The sequence below is a fragment of the Telmatherina bonti genome (genome assembly GCF_933228915.1).
Source record: "Telmatherina bonti genome assembly, chromosome: 24".
Classification (NCBI taxonomy): domain Eukaryota; kingdom Metazoa; phylum Chordata; class Actinopteri; order Atheriniformes; family Telmatherinidae; genus Telmatherina; species Telmatherina bonti.
Window position 1 is genome coordinate 17,294,869 of NC_136633.1, and position 15,629 is coordinate 17,310,497.

At 40.4% G+C, this 15,629-nt stretch overlaps 1 protein-coding gene across 1 annotated transcript in view; it reads left to right on the forward strand.

Moving 5' to 3' along the window:
* ncam2 (neural cell adhesion molecule 2) overlaps positions 1-15,629 on the forward strand; it is a gene marked incomplete at both ends in the record, with an annotated part of 361,006 nt that overhangs the window by 268,838 nt on the left and 76,539 nt on the right. Inside the window, one exon of the mRNA XM_079263891.1 lies at positions 7,237-7,354. Coding sequence (XP_079120017.1) covers positions 7,237-7,354 — 118 coding nt within the window. The remainder of the gene's footprint in view (positions 1-7,236; positions 7,355-15,629) is intronic.

Genomic DNA, 15,629 nt, shown 5'->3' on the forward strand with positions numbered 1-15,629 from the left:
TGTGTTGTAACGGTTGGTGTGTCACATTATTTGGCTAATAACATCTGATAATGTGCTTTTGCTCTGACACCTGGCATAAATAAGCGTTTTTATTATCCTCATCCTGCTCACACTGTAATCAGACCTCATTATGCAAATGCAGTAGGCGGAGCTGGTCGGCTTTTTGACAAATATGACATGTTATGGTGCTGAACTTGTGTCTGCATTGGAGAGGAGAAGCAGACCGCCTTCCTACGTTGAACTGAAGATGAGTTGGGAGAGTTTTCATCATGCAGGAAAAGCAGAAAATATGTTGTAATGCCATAAGAATTCATTCTGCAATGCTAACCCTGGAACAGCTGAGGAAAACATGTCAACAGCGGACTAAAGCAAATAAAAATATCACTTTTCTTCACATTTAAATGTGCCTAGTCGTCCCTTTTACTCTTGCAAGGCTAAAATTGTATGTCACTCTTGGTTTTGTTGTTATCTCTGCTGTCAGAAGAGAAGCTGCACCATATATAACGCTTATCAGTCCGTTCGGAGTCACAGCTATCTCCTCACGTCGTTTTGCCCTAAAATTCAAAGGAATAAAAACTGGATGATCATGCTGAACCAAAGAGTGGTGAGTGGGAATAGTTAAAAATATTTAGTTAAAGGCAGAGAGTCGATGTTGTGGCTCAGACTTTTTTCTTTTTCAGTTGGGTCAGATCATCCAGAAATATCAGCTGCGGCACAGGTTGTTGGAACAACCAAATTGACCAAAGCACCCGCATTAGTCTCTGCTAATGTCAATGCAGTGGTTCAGTTATGTTGATGTGACCAACTTTACATATTTCCATCAGCTGAGTGACTTTAAAATGTTTTTATTTAGTTTACAGCGGGATGAACATTGGTCTCGCTCTACGTCGAAGTTAAGCTTGACATTTTTAAGGTGACTCTGTGTGACTTATGACCTGCAATTGTTAAGCTTGTTGAGCCCAGGAAGCACACAATTTTATGACTTGTGTTTGCCTTTGTTTATTACTTATGAATTGATTGCAGTGACTACATTTCCAAGAATTCTTAGTGCCTACTGGGCATATAAAAAGCAGCTCCACCGCTATCCTGTAAACAGTGTAAGCCACACGTTTTACTCACGCTGTAATCATCACTGCTCTGTCTGAGCGCTTTAAATTACAAACCGGATTCCAAAAAAGTTGGGACACTTTAGAAATTGTGAATAAAAACTGAATGCAATGATGTGGAGGTGCCAACTTCTAATATTTTATTCAGAATACAACATAAATCACAGGTCAGTAGTTTAAACTGAGAAATTGTATGATATTAAGAAAAAATATGCTCATTCAAAATTTCATGGTGTCAACAAATCCCAAAAAAGTTGGGACAAGAACCTATTAGAGGCTGGAAAAAGTCATTTGAGCATACAGCAAACACCTGGAAGACCAATCAGCACTAATCAGGTCAATTGGCAATATGATTGGGTATAAAAAGTGCTTCTCAGATTGGCAGTGTCCCTCAGAAGCCAAGATGGGTAGAGGATCACCAACTCCCACAATGTTGCGTAAAAAGATAGTGGAACCGTATCAGAGAGGTGTTACCCAGCGAAAAATTGCAAAGAGTTTGCAGTTGTCTTCATCAACTGTGAATAATATCATCAGAAGATTCAGAGAATCTGGAAAAATCTCTGTGCGTAAAGGTCAAGGCCGGAGAACCATACTGAATGCCCGTGATCTCCAGGCCCTTAAACGACACTGCATCAAAAACAGGAGTGCTACTGTGAAGGAAATCACAGCATGGGCTCAGGAGTACTTCCAGAAACCATTGTCAGTGAACACAATCCACCGTGCCATCCGCCGTTGCCAGCTGAAGCTCTATTCTGCAAAGAAGAAGCCATTTCTAACAAAGATCCACAAGCGAAGACGTTTACACTGGGCCAGGAGTCATTTAAAATGGAGTGTGACAAAATGGAAGACTGTTCTGTGGTCAGACGAATCATGTTTTGAGGTTCTTTTTGGAAATCTGGGGCGCCAGGTCATCAGGACCAAAGAGGACAGTGACAACCCAAGTTGCTATCAACGCTCTGTTCAGAAGCCTGCATCTCTGATGGTATGGGGTTGCATGAATGCGTGTGGCATGGGCAGCTTGCACATCTGGAAAGGCACCATCAATGCAGAAAAATATATTCAGGTTCTAGAGCAACATATGCTCCCATCCAAACGTCATCTCTTTCATGGAAGACCCTGCATTTTTCAACAAGATAATGCCAGACCACATTCTGCATCAATCACAACATCATGGCTGCGTGGGAGAAGGATTCGGGTACTGACCTGGCCAGCCAACAGTCCAGATCTTTCACCTATAGAAAACATTTGGCGCATCATTAAGAGGAAGGTCAGACAAAGAAGACCCAAGACGATTGAACACTTAGAGGCCTGTATTAGACAAGAATGGGAGAACATTCCTATGTCTACACTTGAGAAGCTGGTCTCCTCAATGCCCAGACGTCTGTTGAGTGTTGTAAGAAGAAGGGGGGGGTGTCACACAGTGGTGAAAATGGCCTTGTCCCAACTTTTTTGGGATTTGTTGACACCATGAAATTTTGAATGAGCATATTTTTCCTTAATATCATACAATTTCTCAGTTTAAACTATTGACCTGTGATTTATGTTGTATTCTGAATAAAATATTAGAAGTTGGCACCTCCACATCATTGCATTCAGTTTTCATTCACAATTTCCAAAGTGTCCCAACTTTTTTGGAATCCGGTTGTATATGTATCCCACTGCAGCTAGCAATGCTAACAGACACTAACAGCAACCACAATATTTACACTCCTCAAGATACAAATTATGTCCAACTAATGAATGTTAACTGCATCGGAAGCTGACGCAGCGTGGCAAACATCTACGTAACACACATATCCAAACAGTTTTCTTTCTTACTGTATCGGCAACAATTACAAAGTAATCTATGTGAACATTTAAAAAACTTAATTGTCTTTGTTTTCATTTTAATCTAGACTTAATCATTTAGTTTGAACATTTTCTTTGCTAAGTGACCCAAAGGTCTTAACAGTTACGGCCGGGAAACATATTTTCCCAGAAAAAGTAGACTGTTCTCAGTCTTGCAACCTGTTGTGCAGCATCTTTCATTCAAGTGGGCGTAACCATGACTACTGCAAGTCGTTTGGTGCGAAACTCTTTAAACCTTTTTGCATTGCAAACTGTTGCAGATGTTTGTGGGTTTTGTCTTATTTCTTTGCTTGTTGACAAGACTCTTGCAGGATAAGACATTCGCTTTTGCTTGTTTCTATTCATAGCTTGAAGTTGTTTTCTAAAAATGGAGAAAATCATATGAAACAACAAAGTAGAGTTAGGTGGTTATAGCACAGACTGTGAATACTAATCCAAAGAGCATCCACAGCAGTTACAGAAATCAATGAGTAAGTTGCAATTATGGAAATATTGAATTTGTGTATGACTTTTTATCATTATGATGGTGCCTGTGTCATTTCCCATGCTGATCACAAATTGCTGTTTGATTACAAGCTTAAACTCAGCTACAGCTGTGCAGGTTATTTGATTCACACCATTTTTGAATGTCATACTGTGCTTGTCACCCAGCTAGCAGATGCAAACTGGCAGAGGAAAAACTCCGGAGCTCCTGTTAGCTGCTCCACACAGCCTTAATCACTTCTTCAGATTGGTCAGGGCGGAGGAAAAGCAGCTGTAATGGGAGCAGAAGTGCGGGGTAAATATGGGTTTGAGAAATGGGTTGAGATGCTTCATAAACACACTTGTGCCATGAAGCTGTCATTCCCTCGTCAGTGCGAGCAGGAACAGAGAAGAGATTGCAGGGCCTGCTCTCCCTTTGCTCGCCTCCTCCTGAGTGACAAAATGACAGCTCTCAGTTGATTGGATGACAGGGACAAGCTGCGTGTTGCTGACGATGCTCGCCGTGCTCTTGATAAAGTCATCAAGACCTCTGCTTTTGATCCATATGGCTTTTTGGCAACGACTAGCAAGATGCTGTATTTCACATAGCATAAAAGCATGCCAGATGAATCCAATCAGTCCTGAACTGCGCCGATGCACAGAATTAACAAGCACAAGTTTGTCAAATCTATTTCAAGTGCTGAGAAACTTCACCAGAGGTGGAGAAAACTGAAACCACCATTAAATAACTCAAGTTAGAAACAACTGAAGACTGACCTTTCAAAGGCTTTGTAGACAGGTGTGATGAGAGTGACTGTAGATGGAAGTGATGAATGGCTTTCTGCCTGGAACTCTGAAGGACACAGGGCTCCATTTTACCAGCCACCAACAGGGTATATGACAGGTGCTGTGAAGGTGTGTGGTGTTATCATTAAGGTTGAAGTTGTCAGATCTTTTCAGGCTGAGAAAGAAGTGGAATTAAACCTCCGAACCTACAGTTGGTTTCTGGTACATAGATTTGGGAGTAGGCGATATGATATATATCCTTCGGACAATAGAAATCGTCTATCATTTCATATGAGGCTCTATCATTTACTTTACTGTTATGTGCTTTACTGCACTATTTTATGTCAAGATGCACTTTATGCAATGCGCGCTGCAATGTATAAACAAACATGGAGAAAGGTGGTTACAGACGCGTTTCAGAGCAGGGTAATTCACTAAAAGATGACCAGCCAACCCAAACCAATGAGCTTGTCCCTAAAAAAAGGGAAAATTTCTGTCACATGGCTGCGGTTTGGATATTAAAAGTGTGGAGCAGACACCAGACCAGCTCATGGTCCCCACAATGCATTCTGACACAACTAACTCATTTTATCACTAGTGCAAGAATCAGGACAAAGAATACAGAATAAAGAATAGAGTCAACGAGCAAAAGCAGCGTCATGCGGTGGCCAAAGCGCTCATAATAAACTCTAGATGCAAATGCTGCAACAGGCTTTTCCCTGTGAAACATCATACGGCAGATGAAAAGAGATCACATCTGACAAATAACTGATGACTGACACAAAATTACAAGTTTATATCACTATGTATATCGTTATGGGGATAAAAATAAAAATAAAAAAAAGCTACATCAGGATATGAGATTTTGGTCATATCGCCCAGTCCTACTTGGAAGCGTGGGCTGCATGGTAGTGTGGTGGTTAGCGCCACGGCCTGTGGCGCTTGAAATAACTTGTGGACCAGTAAACCAGTTATAGGAAGTGAGGAGTAGGTAAGAAAGGAGGCACTGCTGGGTGTAAGAAGTGATTGACACTGACTGATGAAAAAAGGGTTGCCTGAATAGGATTTTAGTGTTTTTCATAAGATAAGCTCCCTTAGAGCCTCGTTCATGCACGACCACACATGTATTTGTTGTAATGCTGAAAAGATTCAGAGTGACCAAAACCTCTCAAAAACAAGTAATGGTAAAGTTATATGACTTTGTCTTGTTAAAGGCAATATCTTTATTATCTGAGATGAGCAAACATCACAAAGAGAAGAGCAAAAATATTTTACAGTTGTTCTGATTTACATTCTGAAGCATTTAAAGTGTGGCGTAGGTGTAAAATCAATACACGTCCAAGAACATTTGCATTGTTTCTTAAACAGTGACGTATTTTGCAATTGAGAAGACTACTGAAGGACCACAAACCTCCAAGACTTGAGCCTGAACTTACTCTTTTTTTTAATTAGAACTAATTTAAATTATAGTCTAAAACAGGATTGAGGTAGGTTTCAAGGTCAGAAATAATGACAATAAAGCTATGTTTTACAATTCAATCTCATATGAATATTAGGATGAACAATATTACTGTTGCAATGTGTGTATTTGCTGTTAGCTGTGATACACACTACCAAACTGAAGAAGGTATAAAAACATTTTTGTTTGTTTTTCAAAAGAGGAGGCAACAACTGATTCAGTCCCCTCTGATATATCAGCTTTACCAATTATGTCATGATCATAAAGCTGCAATTTTACCAAGAAAACATAAGAAATGAATTGCTAAATCTGATTAGCAAAAGAGCTAACTGGCAATTAGGTATTGTTAATAGCAAACAATAATGTCTATACAACCTACGGCCTGTTTATTTCTCTGAGTTCTCTCCTGAAGTAAAACCCTTTTCGGTCTTTCGGTCTATCAATGCCTTAGGTCTCTTCAGTGCATCTGTTTGTTTTGCTCTTTTTTTTATTGAGCAACATTAACCCAGTAAAAGATAAGACAAAAGGCAACTCACACTTGATTGTAACAGATGAAAAATTTATTTTTGTGAGGGGGCACCAGTGTGAAAATCATCCTTTTTAGTTTTTTTTTTTTTTTAAATGTGGTAGTGACTATCTAGATATGTGTTTTTTGGTGTAAAGCACAGGTGTCAATCTCCAGTCCTCGGAGGCCAGTATCCTGCAGGTTTTTGTTGTCTCCCTGCTCCAACACACCTAACCAAAATTAATGAGTAAGTTGGCAAGAATTTGTTGGATCCATTTGATCTGAATCTGGTGTTTTTGAGCAAGGAAACAATAAAAACCTGCCAGATTCTGGCCCTCGAGGACTGGTGTTTGACACCCCTCGTGTAAAGCAAAATGGTAGGGTGCTGTGCTGGAAACCAAAGGTTTGAAATTCCCTATCTACGCCACTGGGCTCTTCAGGAGTAAATTAAAGGGTTTGTTTAAACAAGTAACACAATCAGCTCCAGACTTTATCAGCTATTATCAAATGAAGCTTTTCAGGGATCTGGCTTTATCCTGTTTTCACTCAGTATGTTGCCTCTGGGGTAACTTTTTACTAAATTAAACAATATTTCCCATTACTTCTGTTTAGTCATTAAAAGTAAATAAACCAAAAGAAAATAGTATCTTTGTGGAACTTTAATGAAATAAAATCTGTAAATTCTCAGAACGGGCTTAAACTAAATTGATGAAAGACTCAAGCCAGCCAATAAGTTATAGTCATTTTTTACACACATGAAAAAAGAAAGTACAAATATTATCCCTGCTTTACACAGACACTGGAGTTGTTTTTGAAGCTGCCACACTTTTTTCTGTCTCACCATTGATTATCTGGATTAAGCCGAGCCTTTCAGAATCAACAGTAGTGTAATTGTTTGCAGGCTGCTACTGGGCTGGTTTATTCCTACGACAGGGTTACCCTGCAGAGCTAAGCTGCAGAAAAAATAACATTTAGTACAGAATATTGTTGATCTTAGCTAAGATTTATCTCACTAACCTTCAAGATTCAACAGCAGCGTGCTTGATTTTTTGTTCTGTTTCTGTCTGCAGTCCCTCCAGTTTTGTCGGTATTCCAGCAGTCCTTCAATGCTACTGCCGACTACCAGGAATCAGTCACCTTTACTTGCATCACTTCTGGATCTCCTGACCCACTGGTCACATGGCACAGGTAACTTCTGTCTTCTCAACACCAATCTGTGATCCCCTGACATCATTTAGAGAAATAAGTTTGACACGGAAACATCAAGCTTTCAAATCTATGGAGTGGAGAGCAGCCATTGAAACAAGTAGATGCCTTAAAAGCTTTCTAAAGGATTAATTTCCAAAGTCAACAAGCAGTAGTCTTTGATAGCACTGGCCACTCTTCTGGGGAAACTTCCCACTAGATTACAGAGCCTGTTTGGATGGATATCCCCTCCATTCAGCCACAAGAACATTATATAAGGGATTATCCCCGACCAGGTGTCCATTATCAGAAATTAATGGACGACACGGTTGCCTCCACAAAGTCCATTAATTTCTGATAATGGACACCTCAAAGGGCATTATTGCGCTCATACCATTGTTTTTAAATGTTTTTAACATGAAGCAGCTGAGCGGACTATTTAATGTCTCTTGTTGTGGCGTTGCCACAGTAACCGCCATTGGCGGCACTTGCAGCTCGTTTGGCAGCAGATACTATTGCAACAAATTACCAATGATGGTGGAAAATTATGGTGGAAAATGATAGTGTTGCGGGATGTGTGTAACTGTGTGGTCCAGGGAGCTCAGTGTGTATGAATGTGAGTGATCACCTGACGGCATGCGTGTGCGCACAGCATGCTGTCAGGTGATCGAGCCTGAAAGATAGGAGTGTTGAACGAATTGCCATCCCCCTCCTTTTAACGGATTCCAATGAAAACATGGTGATTTTCTGAATATGCATATTTCTTTACAATATGAAGAAAATCAGGGAGGATGTGCGATGGTTGGTTTCTATAATAGCATAAGAAATATTTGGCTGTGGAAAAATCTAAATACGAACAGCATGGACTTTTTTAATTCTTGAAAATCGCTGTGAAATTGGCGTAACCACTGGAGCATTAATGCAGAGAAACACACACACGGTCCGCTGCAGGGTGACATCAGAACCACTCTGTCTTCTTTGACAGATCTGGAGCTTCATCACAAACTATCTGATTAAATAGTATTTAATACAAATGAAACAATGTGATAGATATTTTATCTGCAGTGACTGATTTCAACTAACGATCTTGGTAGAACATGAAAATGATAAAGTACAGAGATGGGGAGGGATCTGGAGACTTTTTTTTCCTTTCTTCATTTTCTACTCTGGTTATTGTTCAACCAATGGTCTACATTAACCTGAAAAAAATTAATAACTTAAAAACTGGCAGATAAGATGGTTTCATTAGTAACCATGGGCCACTGTTTGCCATAGTCCTTCCAGATATTCTTTCTGCTTTGTTTGTTTTTCGCTAACATTTCTGTTGCCACGGTTACCAACTGCTATTTGAGCCAGCACAATGATTTAGAATTATTATGCTATTTGACGGAATTTCTTTAACTGGTGTCCTATATCACTTTTTAATGGACACCCTGCAACCAATCAGAATCGTATTCACCAAGACCATGGTTTAGTGAGATTTAACACTGATGTTCAGCAATGAGACTTTACTTAGACTGGTATCTAAGTTCATCCCATACATTTTTTGTGAAGGTGAGGGCTCTCTATAGACTAAACCCTCCTCCTTAAACACTTCGCTAACATGTCTGACTTTGTTTATGGAGGAAAGGATCACTCCCAGGCTCATGCTAAGTTAGTAGTACTCCTTAAAAAGACGCCTAATCCAAACCACCAGCCACAGACCGAAGGTCCCAGAGCTACTGTGTCATATTCAAGTGTACATTCCATATTTAACCAATTTCTAGATAAGACAGCATATACATATACCAGTGCCAAGAATTGTATTCAGCTTATATACACTGCTCAAAAAAATAAAAGGAACACTTACACAATACAATGCAACTCCAAGTCAACCACACTTTTGTGAAATGGAATTGTCCACTTAGGAAGCAACACTGATTGACAATCAATTTCACATGCTGTTGTGCAAATGGAAAAGACAACAGGTGAAAATTATAGGCAAATGGCAAGACACACCCAATAAAGGAGTGGTTCTGCAGGTGATGATACAGACCATTTCTCAGTTCTGATGCTTCTCACTTCAGATCCTTTCTGACTGATGGTTTGGTCACTTTTGAATGCTGGCAGTGCTTTCACTCTAGTGGTAGCATGAGACGGAGTCTACAACCCACACAAGTGGCTCAGGTAGTGCAGCTCATCCAGGATGGCACATCAATGTGAGCTGTAGCCAGAAGGTTTGCTGAGTCTGTCAGCGTATGGTCCAGAGCATGGAGGCACTACCAAGAGACAGGCCAGTACATCAGGAGATGTAGAGGAGGCCGTGGGAGGGCAACAACCTAGCAGCAAGACCAATACCTCCTTCTTTGAGCAAGGAGAAACAGGAGGAGCACTGCCCTCCAAAATGAGCTCCAGCAGGTCATAAACGTGCATGTGTCTGCTCAGTCAGAAAAAGACTCCATGCGGGGGGGTATGAGGGCCTGACGTCCACAGGTGGGGGTTGTGCTTACAGCCCACACGGGGCTGAACGTTTGGCATTTACCAAAGAACACCAAGATTGGCAAATTCTCCACTGGCGCCCTGTGCTCTTCACACATGAAAGCAGGTTCACACTGAATACATGGGACAGATGTGACAGAATCTGGAGATGCTGTGGAGAAAGTTCTGCTGCCTGCAACATCTTCCAGCATGACTGGTTCGGCAGTGGGTCAGCAATGGTGTGAGGTCACATTTCTTTGGAGGGCTACATGGCCTCCATGTGCTCGCCAGAGGTAGCCTGACTGCCATTAGGTACCAAGATGAGATCCTCAGACCCCTTGTGAGACCATATGCTGGTGCAGTTGGCCCTGGGTTCCTTCTAATGCAAGACAATGCTAGACCTCATGTGGCTGGAGTGTGTCAGCAGTTCCTGCAACATAAAGGGATTGATATTATGGACTGGCCCGCCCGTTCCCCAGACCTGAATCCAATTGAGCACATCTGGGACATCATGTCTCGCTCTATCCACCAACGCCAAGTTTCACCACAGACTGTCCAGAAGTTGGCGGATTCTTTAGCCCATCTCTGGGAGGAGATCCCTCAGGAAAACATCCGCTGCCTCATCAAGAGCATACAAGCACGCGGAGGCCACACACACTACTGAGCCTCATTTGGACTTGGATATTACATCCAAGTTGGATCAGCCTGTAGTGTGTTTTTCCACTTTAATTTTGAGTATAACTCCAAATCCAGACCTCGGGTTGATACATTTGATTTTCATTGATCATTGTAAGTGATTTTTTTGTTAGCACTTTCAACTATGGAAAGAACAAAGTATTTAATAAGAAAATACGTCATTCATTCAAATCTAGAATGTGTTACCTTAGTGTGCCCTTTATTGTTTTGAGCAGTGGAGATACAGTATGTGTGTTTGCAATGGATATTCATTTTTAGTTCTCACTGAGGAATTAGTAGTCCGCCCTCGCACATCACTCTTATCATTGGCATTATAACACCAGGTAGCACATAGCAAAAGAGGGAAAATGTGCTCCTGAAGAGCATTTGACACCCCCTTATCCTTTCTGCTTTTTAACATACAGTAATTAGTTTGCACCCACTTGACGGGCCATCATGACTAGCTCTTTGCACCTGAGCATCTGTTGATAGCACTTTATTGGGATTCCACTGAAGGTCATTCTGTTTTCCTATAATGCTCTTCACTTCCATTCCTTCCTTATAGTTCATCTTAATGACTTTTTGACTTTAGTTGACTCATTTAAATTACTGCAAACAGTTCCCCAAAAGACTTTGCAGCATTTTTGATATTATGGACTGGCCCGCCCGTTCCCCAGACCTGAATCCAATTGAGCACATCTGGGACATCATGTCTCGCTCTATCCACCAACGCCAAGTTTCACCACAGACTGTCCAGAAGTTGGCGGATTCTTTAGCCCATCTCTGGGAGGAGATCCCTCAGGAAAACATCCGCTGCCTCATCAAGAGCATACAAGCACGCGGAGGCCACACACACTACTGAGCCTCATTTGGACTTGGATATTACATCCAAGTTGGATCAGCCTGTAGTGTGTTTTTCCACTTTAATTTTGAGTATAACTCCAAATCCAGACCTCGGGTTGATACATTTGATTTTCATTGATCATTGTAAGTGATTTTTTTGTTAGCACTTTCAACTATGGAAAGAAAGTATTTAATAAGAAAATACGTCATTCATTCAAATCTAGAATGTGTTACTTTAGTGTGCCCTTTATTGTTTTGAGCAGTGGAGATACAGTATGTGTGTTTGCAATGGATATTCATTTTTAGTTCTCACTGAGGAATTAGTAGTCCGCCCTCGCACATCACTCTTATCATTGGCATTATAACACCAGGTAGCACATAGCAAAAGAGGGAAAATGTGCTCCTGAAGAGCATTTGACACCCCCTTATCCTTTCTGCTTTTTAACATACAGTAATTAGTTTGCACCCACTTGACGGGCCATCATGACTAGCTCTTTGCACCTGAGCATCTGTTGATAGCACTTTATTGGGATTCCACTGAAGGTCATTCTGTTTTCCTATAATGCTCTTCACTTCCATTCCTTCCTTATAGTTCATCTTAATGACTTTTTGACTTTAGTTGACTCATTTAAATTACTGCAAACAGTTCCCCAAAAGACTTTGCAGCATTTTTGATTTTTCGTCAGATCAGGTAAAGCCACAGCTCCGAGCAGCATATGGCACAAAAACACAGACTTGGTTGCAGCTGCTATGCAGCTCCTTCCTCAGGCGGGTTTCTGCAAGTTGTTTTCATGCTGGATTGAATAGAATGGAAATCAATGGGTGCCTTCAAGGACCTAAAGGAAAACACATTCAAAAAATCGAAGCATGCTTTGAAAACAGATTCTCAGTAAATGTGATTCGTGGGGAATAAAACCGCTAACAACATCACAGCATTACCTTAGAACTGCAGTGTTATTGTGTTGTTTTGTTTCTATAGACAACACTATGACTTTCTTTCAAGAACTACATCTCCAACCAGGATTTCCACTTTTCTGTGTTGCTGACTTTAAAAGATTTTAGTAGTTAAGTTTACATTAAATTGTATTTGTTGCCTGAGGTTCATTAAATCCATCTTTTATAAATATTTGCAAACTTATTGTTGCAAATTCTATTAGAACTTATTTCAATATGGAATATTTGAGTTTGAGCTGCAGAGAGATTTTCAGCACAAAAAGCATATGTATGAAGCAGAACTGAATGAGTTAGAAAAACAAAGGCACGCAACTCTGCTCTTATGCATGCATTTTGAGCACAAAGGTGAATGCATCCCTCCAGTATTTTGTGCGACTCGTAATGAGAATTGAAGCGCCTGTGCAGTGGTTTGAAAGAGAAGTCAATCACAGAGGGAATAAAATGATGCAAATGCATCTATATAAGTACAAACAAAACCTGAAGCTGCTACACAGCTGGAAATAACCCCAAGTATGCAAACCTTATTCATTGCTCTCTCCTGTCGGCAGTCCCAACAACACGATTTCTATTTACTCCTGGGTGTCTTCCCTTGTCGTTTTAGCTCCAGAGCAGAACAAGAAAATATGATTTTAATGGTTTAACTGCATGGCGAATATTACCAAGAGATTTCACTGTAATAATAGGAGAGAATTGATGCATTGATTCAGTGTTGCTTTCATGTTACGATTATCCATGTGACAGCTTTAGCTGTCTTATTATTAGTCTCTTTTTGTGGCCGGTAATAGGAAGCTGAATTATGACTGACATTGTAATTTCACTAAAGGCAACTAAAGTGAGAAGCTTGTTAATGGGAAGAAAAGGACATCTTCAATCTGTCTCTTATAATCCACTTTGCCAGATTTGGAATGAAAGAGGTTAAGCTACAGTAGTGGAAAAAGGCTCAGATTCAAACGTTTGACACACTGAGACTGATGTTCTCGGAGGGTCAGAACTGGCCCTGAGAGGAAGGGATTTTCTCTTCAAAATCGTCTGTTCTTGCATGACCTGGTGTGAAACTGAATTTCACAACTTGTTAAGTGTGAAAGAATACAAACACATTGCACAGCTGGTTCAAGCCGGACTTAAAGCTTCAACTTTTAGCTTTTAGCCTTCTGCAAACTCATTAGTTGAGGTGCTTAAAGTAGCACTATGCAACTGTCTGACCTTAAAGCTATTGTTTCTGACTTGTTTTAATGGCATACTGACATTCATTGTGTACATCCATGAAGGTCATTGCTCAGTAGCATGCTCAGGCTGAGAAACTGCACTTCACAACTTCTTGTTCCAGCCTGGAGCATCACATTATAGCTAGATTTCACTTTATGCACTGCAACACGCTAGCAACTGGAACACAATTAACACAATAGCTATTGTGGTCACATCCTCAATTCATCTCAGAAAGGCTCAAGAACATTTGAGTAGATTAGCATGCTACTGCTAGCAAATGCTAATGTCAGCTAGCAAAACAGGTTTGCAACAGTTGTCCACAGTTGCCACATTACCCACCTTTGATAAGTCTTAGGAAATAGGTGTAGTTATGCAAGAATAACAGCATGTGCATGTTTCGGTTTTAGATATTCAATCAATGCAGACAGACATGGGGGCAAAACGTTAACAGCGAAAACACTGTGAGGATTAAATGAACCATAGAAGAACTAAAATTATGAATAAAACACACACACACACACACGCACAAACAGCTCCACTGTACAATTGTCATCATTACAGTGAGCCACAAAGAAAACTACAGAGCACAGCTGAAAAATTATCAACAGGACACTAACACACAACCAAGAGCAGCCCACAGCTCTGATGGTTCCATTTATTTTAATACTGCCCCCAAGTGGCAGTAAAATGCTACGACACACACACTGACAGAATGGTTTTAAAATCCTGAGGAGAACCGTGTTCCCTGATCTAAAATGAGACTAAATTAAATATTAACTTCTTTTTTTAACGTCAATTTTGTGGAATCTACGACAAATTTGTGTTTTGTTATATGCAGACTGACACCAGTGCCAGCCCTCTAGCTTTCAAATTCAGCAGCTTAAATATGCATTTATAGTGATCACCAGTTAAAATTTTGCAAGTACTACCAGTTTCCATCATGTTTGGCAGGGTTTTGCCTAAAGAGGACACTTTTACTATACGCCTTCACTCTGATTTTCTTTTTTCCGTTGATATTGCTGCTATTAAACACATTTATAACACACAAAGAGCTGACTCCCACATCTCACTTCTGAGACAAATATCTCTTCAACTTTGTAGCAGCATAGAGTCCACCCACTCATCAGTTTCTCAGGTCAATAAGTCATGCATGTCACTCTGATACCTCAGTTAAACTGCGAACATCACAACAAAGGGAATCAGCTTAGACATGAGCAAAAAAAAGAAAAAAAATCACGACCCAGTTTTTTTCTTTTGATCTTGGCCCTCCTAGCTGATTCCTGCGTCACAGCTGCATTTCCTGTCAGTGCGAGGTTTCACCTCATCCGCTGTGCATCTTTGGTAATGGACTACCTGTCAGCATTCAGTCAGTGTAATGACATTCAGTGCTGCAGCGCGTCCGAGACTGTCCGTTCCAAAGATGAGGCCTCTCTTCATTTCCTCTCTGGCTTGCCAGAGTTATTATTACTTGGCTTTGGTGTTTCCTCCTCCGACTTCCAATTATCCTCCCTCCCTGTTTTCCCGACACCACAGAGTCGCAGGCCTCACTACACACAATTACTGTGTTTGTGTATGATTCTCTGAGTCTCCAAATCCTCTTATTTGAGATTCCTAAAGTCACAAGATTGTTATAGTGTGACTGAAACAATCAGAATGATCAACCCATGTGAGTGTATATATTTCTTAAAATATGCATAATTCTGAGCTCTTCTTTCCCTCTTTTAATATCAACAGCATATTACAAGACGAAACAATACAGTGCCAGATTCAGACAGACAGAGGGGAAAAAATGTTTTGCTTGTTATAGGATTACATATATTATATGTAAATAAGTATTTAAGTAAGTTATTGTAAATAGCAGCCAACGATATTGCTGCAGAATCACAATAATTCTAAGATGATATATTTGAGAGACAGAAGATTTCAATGGCATTCATGATCAGTGGCAGTGTGTCTATGCCGATTTTTGGAAAAGTTCATTAAAACATTCCGGTAGGAATTGTTTGTTACGCTCAAGAACCACAGTGGTCTGTGAAATACTGACTTAGGATCTAAAATAATGCTCTTAATACAAGCAAAGGCTGCTGGTAAGCACAAAGACCTCCAGGGCAGCTAAGGTGTAAAACAGAAATAGAAAATACGC